We start from the raw sequence: 25,407 nt of genomic DNA, 5'->3' as shown, positions 1-25,407 counted from the left end.
TCCAAGACATTATGAAATAGCTCCCCACTCCACAACGACGCTCTTTAATAATTTGTTTACAAAGAGGGAAAAATGATCAGAAGCAGCTGAGGCCAGCAAGTGACACTTGATTCCCTTGGCACAGCAAATTAGAGGTGCTCCACGAGAAGGAAAGTCCGAGCAAGAGATTAGCTTTGAACATGCTGACACAAACACCTTTCAAAATGCAATTGTGATTCTAGACTCAATGCACGAGCGGATGTTTCTACATAATTGAAATAATGTTTACTTGTTTTTATAAGAGCAAAGGTGGTGAATTAGGCTTCTGGCATATATATTATGGTGCTAGCACTACACAACAAGGGACTGAAGGGGATATTTATTGATTGCACGACAATCAGTTGAGAGCAGAAGATGAATTTTAGAAGGTGCAGTGACGACAATCACAGAGAAAGCAAAGACAACACACAAGGATGAGCAGTGAGTTAGAGCTAGGTGCCTACATACCCGATTTGTACGAGGACGGTTCAATAAGTACCTGTGTTAGAAATGAAGAAACCATTTCTTCAAAAACATTTTTTTTTTATTTTCAACATAGTCCTCTTTTAGAAAGATACACTTCTCCCAACGTTCCGGCCATTTTTTTAACCCCTTCAAAAAATAGAATTTGTCTAACTCTCCAGCATACGACCCTGTCTCGGCGAAAACTTCCCTGCTTGAGCTAAATTTTTTTCCCACGAGCCATTTCTTCATGTTGGGGAATAAGAAAAAGTCACAGGGAGCCAGATCGGGTGAATATGGGGGGTGCGGCAGCAATTCATAACGTAGTTCATGCAGTTTGGTGGCGACAACTCCGGATGAATGTGCTGGTGCATTATCGTGGTGAAAGAGCACCTTCTTTTTTGCCAAATGCGGCCGTGTCTCCTTCAATTTTTTGTCAAAGCGGTTCAATAACTCACTGCAGTATTTCCCAGTGATCGTTTTTCCTTTTTCAAAAAAATCAATGAGGGTGATGCCATTTGCCTCCCATAAAACTGTTGCCACGATCTTTCCGGCCGATCGGACCATCTTCGCCTTCTTTGGAGCAGATTCACCAGGAGAAATCCATTGTTTTGATTGTTGCTCAGTTTCTGGTGTGCAATAATGAATCCAGGTTTCATCAACAGTGATAACTTGATGCAAAAACACCTTCGAATATTGCTTAAATTGCTGCAAACAGCGCTTCGAAGTTGACAGCCGGATCAACTTGTTGTCCACTGAGAGCAATCGCGGCACCCATTGGGCTGACAATTTTTTCATTGCCAACTTATCACGCAAAATATTAATTGCCGTTCCGGTCAACACACCGACGGCCTCATCTACTTCACACACTTTTGTTCGTCGATCAGCGAGAATCATGTCGTGGACTTTTTGAATGATTTCCTTGGTAACCATGTCTGCTGGGCGTCCTGGTCGCTTCTCATCAAAAACAGATATTCGCCCATGCTTAAATTCGTTGAAGCAATATCTAACTGTGGTCATAGATGGCGAAGTGTACCAATAAACAGCATCCAACTTTGATTTTATCTCCTCGCATTTCTTCCCATCCAAAAACAAAAAGCGAATTACCAAACGATACTGCTCTTTTTCCATCTTAGCGAAAATCACGAAACACGTCTTACTCAAATGGCTGCCAAATCCAAACTAACCATTAAATCAGTCAGAAATTTGTTTCGCCATCGTTTGATAGATGGCAGCACACGATGATAACATTAACTTTCCTCAGGAATGCCCTTTGTTGTCAAACACAGGTACATATTGAACCGCCCTCGTAATATACTAGACTCAGTAGCCTAAAAATGGTCAAGCTTGTCCATCACTGAACTATGAATGTTACAGTCAACGAAGCACAAGAAGTAACGAAATAAAGCTTGTTACGTGTGAAACATTTACCCACTGGGCAAAAAAATGCTAACTTTGGAAACCTATTTTAGTTTAAGGAGAAGTCAGCTTAAAATTGATCATTTATATCATGATAAATGTGAAATGCAGTGAAACTGGTCACTTGGTGGGAAGAGCATGCAATCCAAGACCCAAAACTAAATATTTTAAGCTCCAGCATCATTCGTCAATACTTCACTTCAACACTTTATTTCTACGCTTAGTTCATTAAGTAGAACCTTGAATATATAATGTGTGTCACTCAGTACTTCAAATTTCATTATTTGCGTGCATAGTTACCAGTTCATAGATCAACACACAGAAAGAATAAAACAAAACAATGGCGATTCAAAACCATTTGAATTATCAGCCAAGTATTCCTAAATTTTGACACATTTTAACCCTTTCGGGGCCACTGATTTTTCAGTGGGCACTCCAAGAAGTGGCATTGGTCTTTTCAGAATATTATACCACTTTTTCTTTAATTCACTAATTGCTTCTTATTACCCTTTTTAATTCATTTAAACTGCTTTAGAATACTCCTTTCTTAATGTATAATAATAAAAATATTACTTCTCTCTCTCTTCACTAAAGAAATCTAGAAATATAATCAACTTTTTCACACTTATTTGATAGCTACAAAATATCATTCTTCTTCTATATAATGATTTTAGAGAAGCCTAGGAAATTTAATAAGTTTATAATCAATTCTTCCTTAATTTTTTAAAATCTGAATTACATGAAATTCAGGCGAGCTCATGAAAATGGTTGGTCTTGTGATAGTTGAAAGTTTACCCACAAATGAGAAGAGTACATATGGTATATAATACCAAGAATTTAAGCTGTTATTACTTAGAAAAAAAATCAATGGTGCCTTATTCCATTACAATAGTTTTGCAAGTCACTTCTTTTACATGAAATCACAAATTACAAAAATATTCACATACGTGATAACACATGCAAATTCCATGCAGACCTTTTTCATATTTCACATTTCTAAATCTGTGGAGAGGGTGAAATCTCTCTCTCCTGCTCCATACCACACTAACTTTTACCTTCCACCCCCGGATTTCCCTTGCCCCGTACATTGTTGGCGATACCATCTTCATATTTGATGGACCAGAATTGTTCTTTCGTGTAAAACCATTCACCCTGCCCACAATCTTTTATTTATACCATAAACTGAGCTCTTAATTTTTTTCCAGGAGTAATGACTGTCAATTATATATGCATCCAGAACCACTCTAGAAATTACACTGAAGACTGCTTCCTTAAGTCTTTCAGTGACTTCCACCAAAATAAATGAACATATGCCAGCATACGAGAAGATACCGTATCCATACCAACTGTGCACCAATTGTAGTGCTTAATGATTGGCGACTTTTTTGGAATTTCTTGACCCCTCGGAAAGACTTCACTAGCATTTTGACTACTGAGTTAATGGCTAGCGCAATGTAACTGGATTGTTTTTTGACTTATTTTGCCAGGTGCTAAAGAATAGGTATCCCTTTCCAATTACATCACAACATACCTGTTCAAAATGCGCACTTTTTACACAAATTATGAACTAAATCTATGCAACTGAAAAGACTGTCACCAACAATGAAATCCTTTCAGGAAATAATTATCAGAATTCAACCAGAAACCGTGGTTGGAAATAAAGTTTTAACTGTGGAAAATTGCAATGAAGTTTTTATCGAAACCATGGTCGGAAATAAAGTTTTAACTGTGGAAAATTGCAACGAAGTTTTTATTACCAGAATTCAATTCATTGCTTCCAATGACGTGACATAAACCATTTTATTTTTAACTGTTTCTTGATAGGTGAGGCATATAATGTAGCCATATTCAGTCTGTGTCCATCAAAAATCAACCTTAAGCTACATTTACATGCATCCATTTCTGCATCGCTACCAAAACTACTTTTCATGCCTGTGTCTTCATGTTAGCTGGAAACAAAAGACAGAGCGATGACCCATGCAGTGCGTTTTGATGACAGGTGAACAAATGGCAGATGATGAGCACCGGTTTTTGCTCACCACTGCATCTGTAGCACTGCAAGAGCTGAGAATGGGTGATTTCTGCAACATTACAATATGAGGCAGTGAGGCAGACTTTGATACCCCTTTTAAAGTTGTGCTTGTTTGGCAAATATCATAATAGCTGAGTAGTCTTCTAGCACTCATCAAAGCTTAGATACTGATGAAGAGTACAGTGGTAGAGTAAAAAAAACAGCAATATCAGTGATTTGAATGAATTTAACACGGCAATTGTATTTCTTACGATCAGGTAAACCTGCTTGTAGACATCAAAACTAGGTGCAAGTTCATCTTTAGTTTTTCATGGGATGAGAATAAATGTAAATAAAACAAAGATTATGAAGTTTTCTAGGATGAGGAATGCTAAGGCAAACAATAAAATTAGAGGGCAAAAACTAGAGAACCGGTAGAACAATTTACGTATATTGGAAGTGTTTTGGGCCAAAATGGTCAAAGTAGTAGGGTTATGAGAATAAGAGTTGCATTAGGCAAAAAAGTTTTCACAAGGAGAGGAGAATTGTTGACAGGGACATTGAGTAAGGATGTTAAGAAAAGGTTCGTTAAAACTTTGATATGGAGCATAGTTATGCACGATATGGGAATATGGCCACTGAAGCAAGATGATAGGCGTAGATTGGTGGCTTTTGAAACGTTGGGTGTGGAGAAGGGTTACAGCAAAAACTTTATAACTTGATGACAGCCGACCAGTTGGCAACAATTTATCTCATTAGAGGCAAGAAAGCAGAGATGATGTTTAGTAACCTGATGTTGAATCTGAAAAATCAAGGGATAATGTTCTCTGCACGACAGTGAATAAAGTGACATGTTTCAAAGCAGCTGAAAGAAAAGGACCAGCTAAAAATAATAACTCTGAGATAGATAATAAACAACAAAGATGTTAGAAGAAAGTCTTTTGGTTCTAGACTACCATTCAAAGTACTTTCTTAAGTGTCAATTAGGAAGGTTTTGTAAGGACCTTATATCCCACTTGAAACACTCAGTCGGACATACAGAATGTTATTTAACAAAACAGTTGCTTAATCCAGTTTTCAGCCTAAATTATAGAATAGCATAGTAAACAAGAGGGCATTCTTGAATTATTTCAAATCAATTCCTTACAGAAGGAGATTATAATGGCTTTGACAGGTCCCCTCAAAGATGACAATATTTCATTCATTTGATTGTCATTGGCACTTCAAGGTCATACAGCAAATGATACTATATCTTCATGTGGCACTCAAATGGCTAAGAATACGAACCAAAAGCAGTGAGAGATTGCCTCTTTGATCCTTACTTCAACTGTACAACTACCACTTAAAGCTTCAAATACTTCAGAATGGTAGGAAGAAATAAGAGATGATACATGACAGAAAGCATACAGGTAACTCCATTAAGGATTCCTTGCCTGGGGCCTCAGTACTCATTTCAGAAAGCACTGAAATCTTCAAGCATTGCATGGCAATCAAAACAAAGAGGCCAGCATAAAAGCAACAGTAAATGAATGGGCAATGCTACAGCAAATGGGCATAAGGAGCTACATTATCATACACAGGAAAAGGTACTTCCTTGTCAAATAAAGAAAAATGTTTACAGCCAAATTACTTCAGAATGCAGTCATTATTAAAAGGTCAGGTTTTCACTGTACTTTTTCTTTTTACCTTATGGCTTCTAAAATGAAACACATTATCCATTCAAATTCCCTGATTGAAAGCAGCATTTATGCAGCATTACAATTTCATTTCACGACTATGCATACATAGTAATAATTCAGCATGGCTACTTCAAAAAGCCCAGTCCAACTTGTATGTTTCTAAGTTTCAACAGGGACAAAATTAAAATGAATCAATCCATGCAATGATGTCAACGTCTTGAATGAATGGCAGGTGAGAGATGCACATTCATTTCACAACATCTTCCCACTCTTTCCTCCAGTCAATTCTCAAAACGAGTGGTTCTACCCTTCCTTATCTGTGGTTAGACCAACTGCCATACATGCTTGCCTTGTATCAGCAATATCCATTATTTTACAATTCATTTGATCATGCTGACATCTGGTAGGCACTTAATGGTAGGACATTAATTGTAAGCACAAATAAGTGAAAGCAACCAGCAATTGTTACCCTTTTGTGATGCATGCTTTTCGATTTCTTCCACATGGTCCCACCCTACAGCGGAGCGATCCTGACGATCTGACTGGACTCCATATCTGCCTCCAAAGCCAATGCTAAAGTCTGTTTGGGATGCATGCTTCTCAGGTGCCTCACGGTGGTCCCAACTCAATGCACTCTTGTAAAACAACAATCAATGGCGAGATGAAACACCATGCTCAAAACACACACCGAACTGCAGAAATGTCGCTCACAAATTATTTCCCAAAACATAGTTTTCACCACAACTTTTTCTAAGAGTCAGCTTTACGCAAATCTAAATGTATGCTTACCAATTCTGAAGATGAAGGTGAAATTGGATGCAATTTTTAAATTTTGGATATTGAGTATTAATAAAGTTATTTAAAATTGCTGAAGAGTGACGGTGTAATGAAGAGAAGGCAATTTGTGCTGCCATGGGTTTGCAATGGTGTAGACGGTCACATTGAAATGCATGTCTTTACAGTTTGCCTCATTGAGATACCAAAACAGTCACTACACAGGAGAAAACACTCATATTAAGAACATTTCCATGCAAAACAATTCCAATTGTTGTACAAATGTGGAATTCACTCCCCCAAGAACCCACACTAATTTCTGCTCTCAATATATGCATCTCGACTAAAACACTAAGAGCAAATTCTAATTCCAAAGCAAGCCCCACCAAGGGAGCACCCTTTATGCAGCGAGGGCCCAAAGTCATGCCTTGGCACTGCTTTTGCATCAAAGGAAAATGTATTATGGATCAATTGCAATTATTCTTCACATTTTAATGCTCAAATCAAATTCCACTAAATCTACTGAACACTAGTGATATTTTGACACAGCATAAAAGGAGGAAGGGGGGGCCCATGTTCAGTTATGATCCAGGGAAATGATGGATGGAGATGTCACCTGAGCACATCTCTCCTTCCAGGCCGGAGGCAACAACATGAGTAGGAAGCATCTCTCTCACTTTGCTCGGTCATGTGATGAAAATTATGGGTCAAATCCAGGCAGCGTATCAGCAGCCAGACTTTAAGTTGGGGAGACATCTCACAATTGTACAAAATTACTTCTTTCTACACTCAGTTATGAAATATAAATCATTGGCCGTACACACAAAGAGACAAAATATAAACTTAACACTCACAGAAGCTAATGTTTAGTTAATGCACAGGCATCATCCTTAGAAAGAAGATTAGGAATCATACACACATACAATAAACTCTCAATTATCCATTTTAAATATTATCAATGCTGCACTCCCTTCGTGGCACTTCTAAATTACAATAAAATTACAATCGTGAAGATAATTAAATGCTTTGAAATTTTGATATACTTTTTTGAAAAGTTTGAAATACCTGGTCTTTTCTTAAAATTTTTTAATATCACAAAATAAAATCAACATCAAAAGCATTAAATTTTTTTAATTTAAAAATTTTTGAACAATCCATACTATCTTGGTATCGTTTCCCTCGCATTCATTAGCCCTGAGAATCCTGAATTCTCTTTTAAGGTGAGAAAATACATGGTTTTACTCTGCAATAAATAAGTCACCAACTACCCACAATACTTTAATCATACGATAAATATGAAATCATTTCAGCGATCCTTTGTCAATATTTATCCTTAGTCAGTCATTTGATTTTTCCTGGCTATGTGCTTGGTGTAGCTTTCCGAGGAATATACGTTCCGCAGTTCACTTTATGGTAAATAGTTCTGGATCCTTGTAAATCTACTAGAATAGTTTAAAATGTTCTTGGAATCACCACCAGATGTCAGCACTAGCACAATGAGTTTCCCGTGTAGCAATAGCAAACATGCACAGCATCAGTGCTCTGGGGAGAGATCTGTGGTGCGGACATCTCTCTGTTGTTCTTCCCGTGAGGTGATTTATGAAGATGGAAAAGGCTGCCTCATTCGAAGATATTAGACAAGTTATGGAAATAAAAGAATCGTTGGTACAACGCATTCAGAGATGAGCTCTCCAACTTTATGATGTGGCCATATTCGAAGAATGGACAAAAGAGGGCCACAAACTCTGCACGAATGGTTACCACCCGAAAGAAGGAAACATTTACGGCTTAGGAAAACATGGAGAGCAGAAATAAACTAAATGATGAAGGATCAAGGCCTGGCAGAGGAAGATTGCAAACAATAGTAAGGCTGGAAGATGGGAATACAGGGTAACCACTGAAAAGTGGAGAGTCTACCCTTAAAAGTAATAAGGAGAATCAATTATCTGTACTGAAAGGGGAAGAATGTAATGTATTTGTTTTTCTATCTGTGACATACCACCACAATCATACAAGGGTAGTTAGAAGGGTTCTTGGAGTCATCACCAGATGTCGGTGCCAGTGCAACGAGTTTCCTGCGTGGTAAACCTTTAAGAATCAACACACAAAGTGTCAGTGTTCTAGGAAGAGAGGGGTGGTGCAGATGCCTTTCAATTGCTGTTCACATGCATTGATTTGTAAAGATGGAAAAAATGGAGATTTGAGCAGTGATCATATAATTAGTAAAGAAAGGAATGAAAGCAAAGGAAATTCATGGTGACTTTCATAACACTCTGGGGGACTCGGCTCCTTCATATTCAACTGTTGCAAAGTGGATTAACGAGTTTAAGTTTGGTCGGGAAAGCTTAGATGATGATCCACCCAGTGGTTGACCAAAATGTGCCACAGCCCCAGAAATTATTGCAAAAGCACATAAAAAGGTCCTGGAGGATCGAGAACTAGAAAAGGGAGAAATTGCTGAAGCTGTATGGATATCACCTGACAGGGCATATCACATTTTAACAGTGGAATTGAATGTGAACAAATTATCTGCTAGAGGAGTGCCACAATTCTTGATGTAGGATCACAAACGCATCGCATTGGAAATTTCCTAGCAATGTTTGACTCATTTTAAGAGCAACCAACAAGATTTTCTGCATCGGTTTGCGATCACAGATGACACTTGAGTCCACTATACCCCAGAGACAGCAGTCAAAGCATTTGAAACCTGTTGATTCACCACCACCAAAGAGAGCAAAGGCAATACGGTCAGCCGGGAATGTGATGGCTTCAGTTTTATGGGATGCAAAAGGTATTCTGCAGATAGATTATATTCCCACAGGTCAAAGTTTTCTGGACAATGCTACACAAACCTTCTGGACCCACTACACCCAAAGATACAAGAAAAAAGGCCAGTATTGGCAAGGAAGGAAGTCATCTTTCATCAAGACAATGGATGTACATGCACAAGTATTGTGGCCATGGCAAAACTAAGTGAATCAACATATGGATTGTTTCCACAGCTACCTTATTTGCTTGATCAGGCTCCATCAGATTTCCATCACTTCCCCAAGCTCAAAATTTTCCCTGGTGGATGGAGATTCTCTTCAAACAAAGAATCAACAGCCGAAATATATGGGTATTTTGCATGCCTGAAGAAATCTAATTTTTGAGATGGGATCAAGACATTGGAACATCGCTAGACCAAAAGCATTACTGTGTAGGGAGACTACATTGAAAAATAAAAAAGTTTCACGGAGGTAAGTTTTTTATTTCTATTCCATCCCAAGAACTTTTCAAATTACCCTAGTATATTGTCAACACTATAAAATGGCTGAAAAATGGAAAAATGTGCTTCCCATGTATATCAATTTATATTTTGATTACCTGTGATTCACCATGCACCCAATAGCATAGATAATTGAGAGTTCACTGTATATATACATGAGTATGAAATCAAAACCACTTGAGATGCAATTTTATAGTTTAGGAGATTATGCTTGTATTATGTAGTTGCTTTACCAATTAACAAATGCCATCAATTGACTATTGGATGCGATTTTCAAAGGCAATTATATTGAATTGATGGGAAGTAAATCAACACTGAGCATGGTAGGCCCAAAAGTATCTTCAAAACAGGCACTTAATCATGAATGCTAATAAAAATACTTCAGATGGCATATAATAACGAACATATGCACAGCAATTCATGAGAGACAGATGCTTCATCTTAAAATGAAAGTTAACTAAATTAATAAGAAAGATTTCAAATTCTTTTAGTCTGTGAGCACATGGCCACAGGGGCCAAGTCTGGAAGGTAAAGAATCACAAGGGAACTTGAGAGTGGGACTTTCTATTAGAAATATTTTGACAAAGATGACAAGGTTCCATGAGAACTCAATTTCACTGTTCTTTAACTCTATTCCCACCTCTCTCAAGTGATTCGCCCAGACCAATGTCCCCATATGTAATTTATCACTGCTGCCATTCCAACTGAATGTGAAGTGCCACTCAGGGACATTAACCTAAGTGGACATAGACCCAGATGAGATGCAATATTGCTCACTGGCAAAACAATGAAGCATCCATATAATGCACATATGCATGGTAATTTATGAGAGACGGAGGCTTTATCTTAAAATTAGAGTAAGGTAAATTCATAAGAAAGATTTGATATGCTTTTAGTTTGTGAGCAAATGGGCAAAGAGGTTAGGTCTGCACTAATGAAATGACAAGGAACACACCTAGCATTGAATTCAGTGAGATATCTGGAGAAACATTTGTTTTGTGAGGATATGCATTACCAAATGACTACTTGCTTGCAGAGTAGCTACTTTGTCTGCATTCTCCAACATGAATTTTCACTGAATGGCATTGTCTAAAGAGTTTGTGCACACAATTCCATTTGACTAATACAATGAGTGAGGAACATGAGTGCTCTTTCCTCTCTGCCCATCCCCCGACCACCTCCTCTCTCCTTCCCGCTCCATCCACACATTCCGAGCCCTTTCCCTCATGTACTACAAGCACATGAAATCTTTTCCTACGAATTCAGCTTGGTTCAAGGTTGGTGCAAGGCCCAATGAGTGATGCAGCTGAGTATCCCATGCTCAAATTTGAATTTTTTGTACAACTAAATCCTGTGACATATGAACTGTCAATTTATATCACTAACTAACACAAAATGAAGAGGTACTTACTACATTGAAAAGCCAATATCTGTAGATAAAAATGCCTATGCTAGCATCTATGATAACACACTACATCAAATACGTATACAGTAATTATTCATTAAACAATCATTTCAATTAAAAGATATTGATACCTTGTCAACACGGTCGGTTTGTACTCCAAATTTTCCACCAAATCCTGTGCTGTAATCCTTTTGTGAAACATGCTTCTCAACTTTAGCGATGTAATCGTGACCAACGGCTGATTGGTCCATCCTTCAAGTAGGGGATTAAATAATTGCAGTCACAAAACGTTATAATGAAAAATTAAGAACTACATTTAATTAGAATTTCAAATTTCCTTCATCTGTAAACAGTGGAGACAAAGTGGTGTCTAAAGTAGAGTAGGGTGTCTCAGTAAAGTAGTGACAAAAATGACTACTTCAAGAGAATCAATTATGTGAGAATGAATTTACATAAACAACATGAAAACGTAATTACGTTGTTGTATCACTTCAGTGTCTGAACTTTTTAAAATAATTCTTTATTAGAGCTGTTATTTTAATTAACACATACTTAGAAATGTTAAACAGCAAAAAATTGAGGATTTTGGAAAACTGAAACACATTAAAAGTGCCAAAGGGCAAACCTTTTTTGCCAGTGCAATCTGTCTTTTCATGTTTTAAGTAACTTTTCTATGAAATAGTGTTTAAAATTAATCTATTTCATTAATCATTATAATCACTCATCCTCCTTTGTTTTCTGCAGGTCGAATATATATCAGAGATGCTTTGAATTTAAACAGATAGCAAAGCATTTTTTTCCATTTTCCTGAACTCCAAAAGAGGCACAAACATAATTAAACTCATCTGAAGCAGGAACTATATTATCCACCAACCGTAATTTTTCATTCGACTCACAATGATGAAAGATACATGATAGAGTAAAAACATTATAGAGATAATGTTTCAAACCTCATTTTGTTAGCGGCATTCAATATACTACCTTGAACAAAAAGTTCCCGGAATAACCACCGTGTGGCGCTCCCATCGTTCTGATTTGACTTCTGTTTTTTTTTGTTAAATTGGTACATCTGTTGTTGATATTCCCTTTAAATCTTAGTGTCATAACTTGACATTTGCAAAAGTTACGTAGCCAAGAGTACATCTATCTCTGTGTGTGTTGGCGATTTTTTACAATTGCAGAAATGGATTTAAATTTGCAACAACGAACTTGTATTAAATTTTGCGTAAAAAACGGATTTAGTGGCGCACGGACGTTGGAAATGTTGGAAAAGTGTTTCGGCAACGATTCTCTAAAAAAAACGGTCGTTTACCAGTGGCACGAGCGGTTCAGAAGTGGTCGTGAGTCAATCGAAGATGATGAACGCAGTGGCAGACCATCGACATCGAAAGTCGGTGAAAAAATTGATAAAGTAAAAGAAATGTTGGTCAATAACCGCAAATTAACCATCAGAGAAATAGCGGAGGACTTGAACATTGCCTATGGATCCGCCCAAGACATTGTGGTTAATGATTTGGGTTTCCGTCGTGTAGCATGCCAAAAGACCTCAATTTCATGCAAAAAAGAGACCGTGTTGACGTCGCAAAAGACATGATTTGCGAGGCTGAATCCGATCCCACATTCATCAAAAGGATCATTACTGGAGACGAGACGTGGGTTTATGAGTACGACACGCAATCCAGACATCAGGCAAGTGAATGGCGTTCACCAAATGAGCCGAGACCAAAAAAACCACGTCGTTTTCAGTCAAAAAAGAAGGCAATGCTGACGGTTTTCATGGATTACAACGGTGTAGTGCATCATGAATTTTTGCCAGAAGGCCAGACAGTAAACAAAGAGTATTATTTGGGCGTTATGAGACGTTTGCGTGAAGCAATTCGCCGAAAGAGACGAGAAATGTGGGCAGAAAACTCGTGGATTTTGCACCATTATAACGCACCGTCGCACAGTGCTATCATTATTCGTAATTTTTTGACGAAAAATGCAACAAATACCATCCAACAGCCACCGAATTCACCTGATTTGGCTCCCTGTGACTTCTTTCTATTCAATCGAGTTAAAAAACCATTACGGGGAACGCGTTTTAGCAGCCGAGAGGAAGTAATGGAAAAATCGCAGGAAGCACTGATGGACATACCGAAAACCGACCGTAACTTTTGCAAATGTCAAGTTATGACACTAAGATTTAAAGGGAATATCAACAACAGATGTACCAATTTAAAAAAAAAACAGAACTCAAATCGGAACGATGGGAGCGCCACACGGTGGTTATTCCGGGAACTTTTCGATCAAGGTAGTATGTATTATTTTAAGACGTGTAACCAGAACTAGAATTAGCAGTTTTTGGTATATTTCCATTTTATTAATCTCAGAAAAATGGAAAATATTTTAATACCCTGTGGAATGTAGCAATCTTGCTCATATAAAACTGGTTTTTATTTTTTAGCATATCGCTTGCCAGTGATTTACAGCAATACAAGAAGAGACAAATCATTGTGTTACCAATTAAAAATTAAAGGAATTACTGCTTTCCAGTTGTATTTTATTCCTGTCAAAAACACAGAGAGGCAGATACCCATTTCTACAGTTTTACATTATGCTGATTCAAATTACCCCAGCCAAACACTTGCACTCTTGGTGAAGATAGTATCACAATTAAAGTGGAATGAATTAATTTCCAATTTTAACAAATTATGCAAATATAGCATTTGATAGCAAACACGTTTTAAAATATCATATCCTCTGATAATATCCAATGGTAAAGAGTAAAAATATTTGTAGCATCGGCTGTGCCATTTGCTTGTTTAGATACAAAAATGAAAGTAAATATTGTCATACATGTATTTTGATACTATAAGTGATTGCAATTATTAAAAGAGTTGTTCTGGACCCATCAGAACATGGACGTGACATTATCATGAGCAGCATCCAACTGCCTTGTTTCTTCGTTCAATTTATGGTTGGATTATTCTTTAGAACATTTTAAGTGTTACTAATACTCACCATTCAACACTACAGGGATGTCTCTAATTATGAACTTGAGAGTTCACGGATCGTACCTGTCCTTCTGAATGCCATACTTTCCACCGTAGCCGTAAGCACCGCCAGGGTCTTCCTCTAACTGCTTTTTTCTCTTCAGTGCATCGGACTCTGTGGTCTCTTGCCTTAGTTTATCCATATCAATCGCTCCCCCTGAGCGACCAGAGCCTTCAACCTGGTTGATTGACATTTTATTGAGTAAAATACTGTGATCACAGATTTTCCTTCCACTCTCTAAATATTCCAATATCTTAGACATTGCTTTGAAATGACTCATCTTGAGAATCACAATCACATTAGAACACATATGGCATTATTTTTCTCAAGTTAAATATACAAAAAACTTCAACAATTATAAACACTAATGTCAAAGAAAGCATGTTAGATATTTAGAAAATGTGGCTTCTACTATTATTTTTCCCTCTCTCATTTCTTTTAATCAATAAACTTCTGGGGAGTAAGGAGTTGCTCAACTTTATGCAATACAATAACCTAGAACGACACCATCGTTGACCTCATTCAGAATCACATGCTCAAATATATGTTGTTTATAGATGTAAGAGATACTGCATAGTATATGGTATAAATACCACTCTCTAATTAACAGAGTTTTTATTTTCATTGTAAATCACTCATCCATTTTCATTTCAAATAAATTTGTCCTACAACAATAATTAACCACCCTAGGAAACCAATTTTGGTAAACATACATAGGAAGTATTATGTAGATGAACCAAAAGAACCTAGTATGAAATCTCTTCGTATTTAAACATATATGTAGTGCATGAGTTGGATGCATAAATTTGAAAGGGTACAGAATATGAATAAATAACTCACAGCAGTCAAACAAGAGGTTCACTTTGGCCAAGATGGAAACAAAATAGCAGCACGTTGAAGAACAAAATAGTACCATGCACATAAATGTCAACATTATTTAATATAATAAAGAATATGAATTGATGTCATGGGGGTTGCCTTTACAGGCTTGCCTGTACCATAATATACAAGTCTAAATTTAGCTATCTTTGGAAGTGCTAGTTAGTTTAAAGGATTGCCACTGCCATCTTAAGGAATAAAATTATATGAGGAAGACATCTTAACTTTTTTCATTTAATTCTAAATTGTTCCTAGCTTTCATAAAAGACAATGCGTAGTATTAATTCGAGCGCATTTAACTAGATCTGAAAATACATAGCCATTACAACTACAAATGGCAGATATACTTAAGTAAAGCGACACCAATGAAACTACAATTCTGATATTTGCAGCCTGTGCCAAAAATTCGTCATTTCGTCCAGAAACCTCGAGTTTTCATTTTCCTGCGATACATACCGTGCGTGACCCCCATCTCGCTTCTTCCTCGGTGACATCGTTTACAAAGTCTGGGTCAGTTTCCCAATCATCATCAGCACCGTCAGCATTTGTGTTTGCTGCAAGTGTAGCAGGCATGACCCCAGCACTTGCCTTCCACATGCCTTTTGGAGTGCTGTTATTAGTAAACATATGAAAAATGACAATATTATACTAAGAAAGAACTTTCGGATTATACTACCTGTTACCGAAATCTAAAATCAAATTTAGATAATTTATTCTGACCTAGCTGAGTCTCAATCTTCAATGAAATTGTTATTGCAAGTAAGCAATTCCTAAAACAGTATTATTCGTGTCGGCTCGAATGAGTCATCAGCAGCATGCATTAGTAGAACAACACTATTAGGTTGAAATTATTTTAAATTTCATTCAATTACTTCGTAAATAGATTTCTGACGTGAAAATACATTTCAATTGCGTGTCAAAACACAATTCCTGCCAAAAATGTTTCTCTAATGTAGGTAACAAACGATAACTAAGCGCCACACACAGAGGGTGGTTTATTGATGATGAATGTAAATTATAAATTTTTTGAGCTATTATATCACCATTTGCCTCTAACCGCTGGCATTTAAGTTTATAAAACTCACAAATTATGCCGACGTAAGAATTGCTCCTTCCTCGACTCCTCCCCTGCTGCTTAAACCGGACAAAGCAAATCGCTATGACATTGGCACAGCAGAACAAAAGATCAAACATGCTGCGTACATCCAGGCGCACAAAGTTACCAAACGCCACTTTTTACATTAGATATTATGAGATACGGCAAGTAGGGTCGCTGATATTAGACATGAAACTAAAAACAAATTTTTATAAAAAGAAAGCCGGATATTTGTCGATTTGTGTCTCAGCGAACACCTTCAATAGCCTCCCTTTTAACCTCATCTTAAATGAAGAGGTTCATCAATGGCGCGATATGTGATACTTAATAGAAATCTTGTATTAATAAAAGCATGGATGTATCTCTTTAAAACCATGTAAAATATGTTGGATTATTCAACATGGAGATATAGGAGGAAAAAAACTTTCGGTTTGGGCACGGTCATGGTTTTTTTATGGTTTAAGAAAATATTATTTCTTACCCGCAGCATATGTGCGATAGAAAAAGATTTTCTAGAGCATATGAGTGACAAGAAAAATGTGAAAATTATAGGATGGACAAACCTGAACATACAGGAATTTGACGAATATTTGAAGAGAGGATTCTCGCAGAATACTCCAAGGGAATTAAATTAACTTTGCTACTTTCTACGATACTCTTAGCTTCAATTATAGTCAAGTCAAAGGATCTCTCAATTGCCACAGTCAAAGTTTTTTGATCATTCTGAAATGGGGGTTAGACGTAAGGAGTAATACGTCCGAAACTGAAAGAGGTGTCTAATCATAAACCATGAACACAGTAATCAAACCGAAGGTCGGTTTGATAAGAGATGATAACCCCATACTAAGACCGACGCCGTGTGAAATTAAAGCATTGGAGTAGGAGGGCCTGTGCCAGTTTTGGTTTCCTAAGAAGATCTGTCACCCAAAAAATCATAAAGTTTGGGTGGAGCTCAGAGAGGCTTGCCCGGGAATCGAATCCGGGGCCTCCGGGCAGTAGTCCAACGCTCTACCCCTGGCCTACCGCGACCCACCAATTGAATATAGGGAAAGAAAATGAAAGCTGCTGAATACAGAATTGGGAAAAATTCATGTAATTAATTAACTTGAATTCCCTTCCGTACAAACCCCACACATTCGAAGTGCCAGGGGATCGGAATGGTGTGGTGGCTAACGTACAGGCTTTTCACCGAGAGGGCCCGGGGTCAAATCCTGGAGACAACATATATTTTCCAGTGGTATCCCGATCTATACTTCAGGTCCTTTGTAGAGAGTACTTGGAGTGAATACGACTTCTCTCGGATGGGACGTTAAACTACGGACCCCTTGGCGCCTTTCGACAAGAGTAGGCTAATGCCGACTTCGGGTTTCCCTCCACCCTTCATCCTTTCCCATCCGGCCCTAATGGCGCAAATGACCTTAGCTGTCGGTCGCCTCCCATAAAAACTACAAAACTACTACTCAAAATTGCCCAGACTTTGAAGTGCCTCGTGCACGGTCACTGTCGATGGTTATGGCTCTCTATCGATAATGCTAGGCGCATATTCGAGGAACCATCACCTAGTAATAATCCAGGCCCACTTTCATGTTCTACAGACAAGTTGGTATTCCGTCGGAGGGGACCTTGAGGGTCGGCTTACGTTGCCTACGTCGTCCCGACACCATGAGGGATTGCCAAGCCAGGGCCCAGAGCGGCGGGATGAGTCAGTAGGAAGAGAAGTATTTCACTAAATATTACTCCTGGTGAGGGTGGGAATGGCGTCGCGACGTACTTCCCAGCCTATTGTGAACTATGCCTATATAGCTAACCGTGATAATCCCATTGCACGATCGATGTGCCCTAATTGATCTTCCTCCCGATGAGGGAGGAAGGGCGAGCCTGCTCTTTTCAATTTCACCTACAGCCTCTGGGAGTCTGAGAATAGCCGTAGTCATTGGAATTCAATAATAAAAATAGTATTTATGGATTATCAATTCTATATCGAATTCATTTTCCTTCCCAGATGTTTGCTACCGCCAATTCGCGAGGAATTTCGCATTTCTACGGGGAGGCGCAATTAATCTTGGTGGACTCGTGTGACAAAGGGGTATTTTTTAGCTTCTTTTAATTTTCATGACAATATTAATTTTTTTTTCAATTAATTTTATTGAAGTATCTGAACACTACAGTCAAAATATGTTACCTACGCAAAAATTGCATAGTTTTTAGGTTCACTCTCCGCGTTTTTGGCGTTGGAGCAACATAATTTGATGTGCTGCTACCTCCAGCTCCGCATATTAGACTTAGTGTACTCCAAAGTATGGTTCTTGGTGTTGTCTCCCCTATAGTTATATGCGAATGGATAGACGTCCCTGATTTTTTATAACTACATTTCGCTTCTTAGTGCTCCGTCCTTCTGGCGTTCAAGTTGAAGAAAATACGCGGCTATGAAGAGATGCCTGAAAATTGGATGAATAGGGTTCGAATCGATAATATTTGGTCTGCAACCTATATATCAGCCCGTTACTGACCTATAAATCATGTCCGTGGAGAAAAATATTTCGCATGAACCTCAAGTTTATTGATTCGAAACGATGTTCTGCCTTAATTTCAGGAATACATTTTGCGAGTGATTTCTTAAAATATTTCTATTTCAGGAATACATTTAGAGAGCAATTTCTTAAAATATTTCTATTAATAAAAAATACGTTTCAGCTATTTCGTTACATTAATTATCATCGGATTCTAACTTAAACTTTTCCTATGAGATTCCGTAAATTTAAATAAATTAATTATTTAAAGCGTAAATAGCTGCGGAAAATAAACATAACAGAAAATAATCATATTCTTGTATTTGGTAACTCCCCCCTGCTAATCATCTTAGGGAACTATCCGCCAGCCGAAAAACATATGTCTTTGATTTAGCAGTCTTTCAAATATCGGCGGGCAGATTTGTGCCAAAGAGGTTCTTTGCTCTTTTTGATTTGCACTCTCCTTTCTCCTCTCACAAATCAATCCCCAGCATTGGTCGACACTAGTGCTGAAGGACAACAAAATACCATTCACAAGAGAGCAGGGAGGTCTCTGAGCACATTAAGTCGCTCAATGGATAGATTTAAGCGCAGCCACATGTTGCCTACAGAAACATTGTACATCAGGTGCTTGGCGGGACGTGGTTCCAAGACTGTCCACACTTGAGCAACAGGATGTTCGTTCGCGTGAGCGTTTGTTGGCAGTTTGAGTTCATGAGACGGGAAGGTTAAAAGTTTCTGTCAAAGTTACCTCAGCAGATGAAACATGATTACATCATTTCGATCCTGAGAGCAAACTGCATATTTCAAGGTATTTTTTGTAATTATGATCATTGCACAGCCTTCGTATATACGAGGGCGGTTCAATATGTACCGTGCTAGAAATGAAGAAACCATTTTTTCAAAAACATTTTTTTTTAATTTTTCAACGTCCCCTTTTAGAAAGATACACTTCTCCCAACGTTCCGGCCATTTTTTTAACCCCTCCAAGAAATAGGATTCGTCGAACTCTCCAAAATACGCCTCTGTCTCGGCGATAACTTCCTCGTTTGAGCTACATTTTTTTCCCGCGAGCCATTTCTTCATGTTAGGGAATAAGAAAAAGTCGCAGGGAGCCAGATCGGGAGAATACGGGGGGTGCGGCAGCAATTCATAACGTAGTTCATGCAGTTCATGAAGTTGACAGCCGGATCAGCTTGTTGTCCACCGTGAGCAATCGCGGCACCCATCGCGCCGACAATTTTTTCATCGCCAAATTATCAGGTAAAATATTAATTGCCGTTCTGGTCGACAAACCCACGGCCTCTGCTACTTCACGCACTTTCGTTCGTCGATCAGCGAGAATCACGGCGTGGGCTTTTTGAATGATTTCCTCGGTAACCACGTTGGCCGGGCGTCCTGGTCGCTCCTCATCAAACACAGATGTTCGCCCACGCTTAAATTTGTTGAACCAATATCCAACTGTGGTCATAGATGGCGAAGTGTCCCCATAAACAGCATCCAACTCTGCTTTTATATCCTCGCCTTTCTTCCCATCCAAAAAAAGCGAATTACCGAACTTACTCGAATGGCTGCCAAATCCAAACTAACCATTAAATCAGTCTGAAATTTGTTTTGATAGATGGCAGCACACGATGATAACATAAACTTCCCTCAGGAACGCCACGCCCAAACACGGGCACTTATTGAACCGCCCTCGTACGCCCTCCATAATTTCCAGCATGACACTGTCCGGAATGCTAAAAACTGTAACCGGAATGAAGGCTTATTAAGATCCCGTAAGGCCACCTTTTAGAAATATTGGAATACTACACTAGAATCACAGTGACACTAGTTGTGTGAATATGTACTTCGAAAGCAAGTTATTCAGGCCCGGATACACCGTGGTGTAGTCCTGATCACCACGATTACAGTGGCGATCATAAATTAATGGCTTGAAAAACTGAAGTTAAATCAGATAAAATAAGATACAAATATCATAAAGAGTTACTTTATTATTGAACCGAATGTATAAATGTAAAAAGGAATACCAATTTCTAAATTATGCAAATTCACACCTTTACAGTATAATAATTTATAAATATACATTTATCTTGTGGTAAAAATACGATAGCGGTGAATCTTCTCTACGTCGTTCAATAGCGTTTGATATAATTTAATGTATGCATGAGTAAATAAAATTATTCGTAATCATTTGAGGGACTGGAAATGTGATTAAAGAACGAATCACGACATCAAAGAATATTTTATTCGTACAAATTATCAATTATTTCTCCATGTAGAAATAATTTGGAGACCACTTGCCTGATTATAACATCGTGCCATTAATTTGGAAAATAAATATGACCACTCACCATTGGCTCTGTGACGGAACGCGACTCTCAGAGTCATTAGCGAGCAATTAGCCCACCAGGCCTTCTTCAAAAGCATGCAATTTGTTGTGGTAAAACTAACGAACAATATTCTACCATGTCGCTGCTACATTATATGGCCGAAAATAAGCAAGAATTTTTTATCGATTTTCAGTTATGCAAATTAGGGGAATCTTTTGAAAACTCTAAATATAGAAATAAAGAAAAAACCACATTGAACACACAGAAAAATGGGAGCCTTCATGAAAGCCTCCAGGGGAAAATGAAAAGGAACCCGAGAGATGAGGAACTTACATACAGCTAATAATTAAATGAGTCACAGGGAAGAATTATGCAGACTTGATCATGTTAACCTATAATAGTTTTAATTGGGGAGCGGCATTAAACCAACCGTAGCACTAAATTACTATGAGTATGACGAGGTATTCAAATTAAATTTTAATTTGAACAGTTAATCAATCAAAAATCTCTGTCAACGAATTTCCACCAAATTAAATCTTCGTGCCATTCATTTTCACGACTCCATTTAGGTAAGTAGGTGGCCGTTTTGTAGGCTGCTCCTACATCCGAATTTTTCTCCATAATTCATCCTCGCCCTCATCCCTACTCCTAAAGTTCTATGCATTCGTGTGCCTCTAAATAGTAGTAGTGTAAGTCTATCCCGAAATGCTCGAATGGAGTGCGAGGAAGATTGTCTTTGTATCATCCAATGGCGGGGGAAAAGTAGCTAAATAGTCGCATGAAATTTCGTTCTCATGTGGTGGTACGGCTGGCAGCTAATCATCCAACTATTTGGATTTTAAAATTTGGCAGATAAGAAGACTCTTATCACCTGTTTGACTGTTATTCCCTGCAATGATTTGAAAAACTTTAAGGGAAAGCTGGCTCACATATGGGCACGACGTTGCTTCATGTTGCTTATTTATTTTGAAGAAATGCTCCCCAGCGTCATAGGTACCTTCATTACGCTCTATCCAAAAGCCTCCCAATACTACACACACACACAGATATATATATATATATATATATATATATATATATATATATATATATATATATATATATATATATATATATGTATATATATATATATATATATATATATATATATATATATATAAAATGGCTACATCGTGTGAGGACTACAGGACGATAAGTTTGATATCCCACGCAGCCAAAGTTGTTCTCAGTATCATAAACAAAAGGGTAGAGAGTAGGGCAAATGATTACTTAGGGGATGATCAGTTTGGGTTTAGGAAGGGGAGAGGTACGCGTGATGCCATTGCAGTAATGAGATTATTAATCGAGAGGAATAGAGAACACAACCAGGAGGTATTTGCCTGTTTCGTAGATTTCGAAAAAGCGTTTGATAGAGTGAATTGGGAAAAACTAATGAGTATATCGCAGAAAATAGGAATAGATTGGAGGGAAAGGAGGCTAATCCGCAACCTGCACGTGTCTCAGACTGCTCAGGTGCGAGTGGGGAACGGGTAGTCCGGATGGGCAGTGTTAGGTAGAGGTGTTAGGCAGGGTTGCCCATTATCACCGATGCTGTTCAACCTATATGCAGAGGAAATGATTAAGGAGGCATGGAAAGAACTGGAGGTAGGAATGAAAGTGGGCGGGGAATTAGTAAAATCAGTCAGGTTTGCTCATGACCAAGCTTTAGTTTGCCAGTCAGCCAAGGGGTTGCAAGCATTGCTTAGTGAATTGGAAATTCAGGGCGACAGGTATGGGGTGAGAATCAATATTAATAAAACAAAGGTTATACGATTTTCTAGAGAGAAAAAGGCTAAGCTAAACATTAAAATAAGAGGGCAAAAACTAGAACAGGGAGAACAGTTTACGTATCTCGGTAGTGTTTTGGACCAACACGGTCAAAGTAGTAGGGACGTAAGGAGAAGAATTGCGCTAGGTAAAGAGGCTTTCGCAAGGAGGAGGGAGTTGATGACAGGAACGTTGAGTGAGGAAATTAAGAAAATACTCGTAAAAACTTTGATATGGAGCGTGACTATGTACGGTGCGGAAACGTGGTCATTGGAGCAGGAGGTTAGACGTAGATTGGAGGCTATTGAAATGTGTGTGTGGATAAGAATGGAGAAGGTGAAATGGACGGAGAAGAAAACAAATGAGGAAGTACTTGGAATGGTGGGCGAAGAGAGGGGTTTCTTGGGAGAAATCCTATGGAGGCAGGAAAAGTGGATGAAGGGGGTGTTGATAGAGGGGAAAATGTTGGGCAAAAGAGGAAAGGGAAGGAACAGGATAGGGATGTTGGACGGGATGAAGGGAGGAAGAAAGTACTCAGAGATGAAGAGGGACCTGATATGGAGTAGGACGCTGGATTTTGTGTTTTTTAGGAGTCACAAATATTTATTTAATAGCTGTGTCCATCCAAAAACCTACCTTAACCGGTATATTACCTAAAAATATATATATATACACACACACACACACACATATATAAATATATGTTTACATACATACAGACACGTGTGTGTGTGTCGCTTTGATTGCCAGTTCCACATAATTTTGAAACCGCTACTGGAGGTTTCAGCGTACTCAATTAATTTCCTCCTACATTTTTATGATTTATTCTAGTTTTCAGCACATATAACACCATGAACATTTTTGCAAAGCAATTGAATGTTATCCTGAAATATTCTTTTCCCGCTTTACACTCACCATACCGCTCTAACTTGACTAGTTTCGTCATGGCTACACGGCGAAAAATTGTTTTTGTTTTTTTTCCGGCGTACCAACATGCTCCTGTCAGTTCCCATGTTTTTACATTGGAAAACTTTCTTCATGCGTCATAGAATCGGATCCATACTGATTAGTCCGTGACACACATGCAAATGCATGATTGGTCTGAGCGGGAAGATCTCAGAAAGTTGTTACGGATAGCAATGACCACCACCCAAGGTGGTTTTCGGTGGTGGTCATACCTATCCGTAACAGCTGTATCCAAATTGAAACATATTGAATTATTACATATTTTATTTTAGTTCACCTTTCCTGACATTGCAGAGCCTCTACCAATTATTGTCCTTCAATGAAAGCTTCCCGTACATACTTCATTAAAATTACATCAGGTCTGTTTCGTCTTATATTTCGCCATAACAATTACTGCACATATGAGATTAGCATTCTTATTTTTCGCTCCAAACTTAAATGGCTAATTTTCAGCTAAAGCCCTTAAATGTGTCCTCAAATATCCTGCCCAAATGCAAATTATCCTACGCCAACATCCTACTTTTCACTTAATGAAAAATGGTGATACAATTCAAATTAAATAGTTTATTTTTCTTATTTACACATTTACACGATAAATTACTTATGTATTAAGTTACAACACTCGGACATAAGATGGTCTGCAAAGGAATCCGTTTACAGATTGCCCATTAATAATTCATGCATTACACATACGCCAATATTCACTTTGTACTGTGAAATACTAAAACATTTGGCATCGTGATTCACAAATCTTAACTTCAAGGAAACGCGAACACCGATTCCTAATTATTAAAAGAATAATAGTGTCGGGGAATAGTCCACGAATCGAAAAAAGAACAAATATAATTCTGAACGGAGACATCAGTGCACACAGTAGATTAAACCAACTTACATCTTACGACAATATTTAAGTAGGAAAGATATACAGCTATCTCCATGGAAATGTTTTCAAAATTAGGACGGACAGTAACCGTAGGTAGGTACACAAAAATATGAACACATCCTTCTTCCACTGGGCGCACAGTATTACACAATCAGTTATCCACTTGCCACTGAAATAAATAACACAATTGACACACAAGTGAATGAATTGCAAGTAGGGCTAAGGATTTTGAAAATGCTACCAACAAATACAAACCTTTAAACCTCCACTTCCACCAATTTTGCTTGCTTCCTCTTGTCTTCTCTCTATTTCTTGATTTCTTTCCATTTGCCTCTTCACTTTTTCAGGATCCTTCAGACCACGACTCTCTTGTTCTTTCATTCTTTTCTCGGCCGCTTCAGCTAATTTCATACGGCGAGCTTCCTTTATATAATAACATGGGAAAGTTAGGAAAACCGAACCAAGGTTGAATACTACGGGCACGTAATGATGGATTATTTTTTTACCGCTGATACAATTTCTGTAGCTGAACAGTCATTGCTGGAGTCTTTGAAACAACTTAGACATATACCCATGTCAACAAAAAAGTCAGGTGACACGACAAAGGCACGAAGATATACGTTACGTCAAAAGAATAGCAGCCGTCAGCTGTTGAGGCGACAGTCAGCTGTTCCCAATTGAGTCCCAATTGTTCCGAGAATTTGCCCGACGCTCAATCGATTCCCGATTGCCTCCACCATTTTCAGTCTATTCCGGAAGAAACCCTAATAAATCCTTAAACAAATAAACTGAAATAATGCACGGTCTTCATATTGGTTTTAATTATACATGATACACTTTTTAGTTAAATTCTATGTGCTCA

General features: G+C 38.1%; 2 protein-coding genes across 5 annotated transcripts in view; both read right to left on the bottom strand.

Annotated features, from left to right (window-relative positions):
- Positions 1 to 16,086, bottom strand: part of LOC139694739 (src substrate cortactin-like) — a 45,991-nt gene extending 29,905 nt beyond the window's left edge. For 3 of the 4 annotated variants that reach the window (XR_011702208.1, XR_011702207.1, XM_071593239.1), the window contains exons 1-5: positions 16,037 to 16,086; positions 15,408 to 15,561; positions 14,096 to 14,250; positions 11,168 to 11,288; positions 6,059 to 6,224 (exon numbers count right to left, since the gene is read on the bottom strand). Coding sequence is in view for 2 of the 4 variants with exons in the window: in XM_071593239.1 (XP_071449340.1) it covers positions 6,059 to 6,224; positions 11,168 to 11,288; positions 14,096 to 14,250; positions 15,408 to 15,548 (583 nt within the window). In the remaining 2 variants the exon portion in view is untranslated. Of the gene's footprint in view, positions 1 to 6,058; positions 6,225 to 11,167; positions 11,289 to 14,095; positions 14,251 to 15,407; positions 15,562 to 15,671; positions 15,765 to 16,036 lie in introns of those variants that run through there. The other variant, XM_071593240.1, reaches the window with a different exon arrangement.
- Positions 16,087 to 24,206: 8,120 nt separating this feature from the next.
- LOC139694765 (small VCP/p97-interacting protein-like) lies at positions 24,207 to 25,208 on the bottom strand. The gene is made up of 3 exons (XM_071593276.1): positions 25,052 to 25,208; positions 24,801 to 24,968; positions 24,207 to 24,714 (listed from the first exon to the last, which is right to left on the bottom strand). The coding sequence occupies exons 1-3, from the start codon at positions 25,118 to 25,120 to the stop codon at positions 24,697 to 24,699; spliced, it is 255 nt and encodes an 84-aa protein (XP_071449377.1). The 5' UTR covers positions 25,121 to 25,208; the 3' UTR covers positions 24,207 to 24,696.
- Between the last annotated feature and the right edge of the window lie 199 nt (positions 25,209 to 25,407).

The sequence above is a fragment of the Hetaerina americana genome, unplaced genomic scaffold (assembly GCF_022747635.1).
Source record: "Hetaerina americana unplaced genomic scaffold, ioHetAmer1.1.p SCAF_54, whole genome shotgun sequence".
NCBI classification, from domain to species: domain Eukaryota; kingdom Metazoa; phylum Arthropoda; class Insecta; order Odonata; family Calopterygidae; genus Hetaerina; species Hetaerina americana.
The sequence above is the reverse complement of the archived record's forward strand: the minus strand, read 5'-3'. Positions and strand labels throughout refer to the sequence as shown.

Excerpts from the sequence above, each read along its gene's own strand:
- LOC139694765 (XM_071593276.1), bottom strand. The coding sequence starts at position 25,120 with ATGGGTATATGTCTAAGTTGTTTCAAAGACTCCAGCAATGACTGTTCA. Across the intron at positions 24,969-25,051 it reads CTACAGAAATTGTATCAGCG|GAAGCTCGCCGTATGAAATT; the intron begins GTAAAAAAATAA and ends TATTATATAAAG.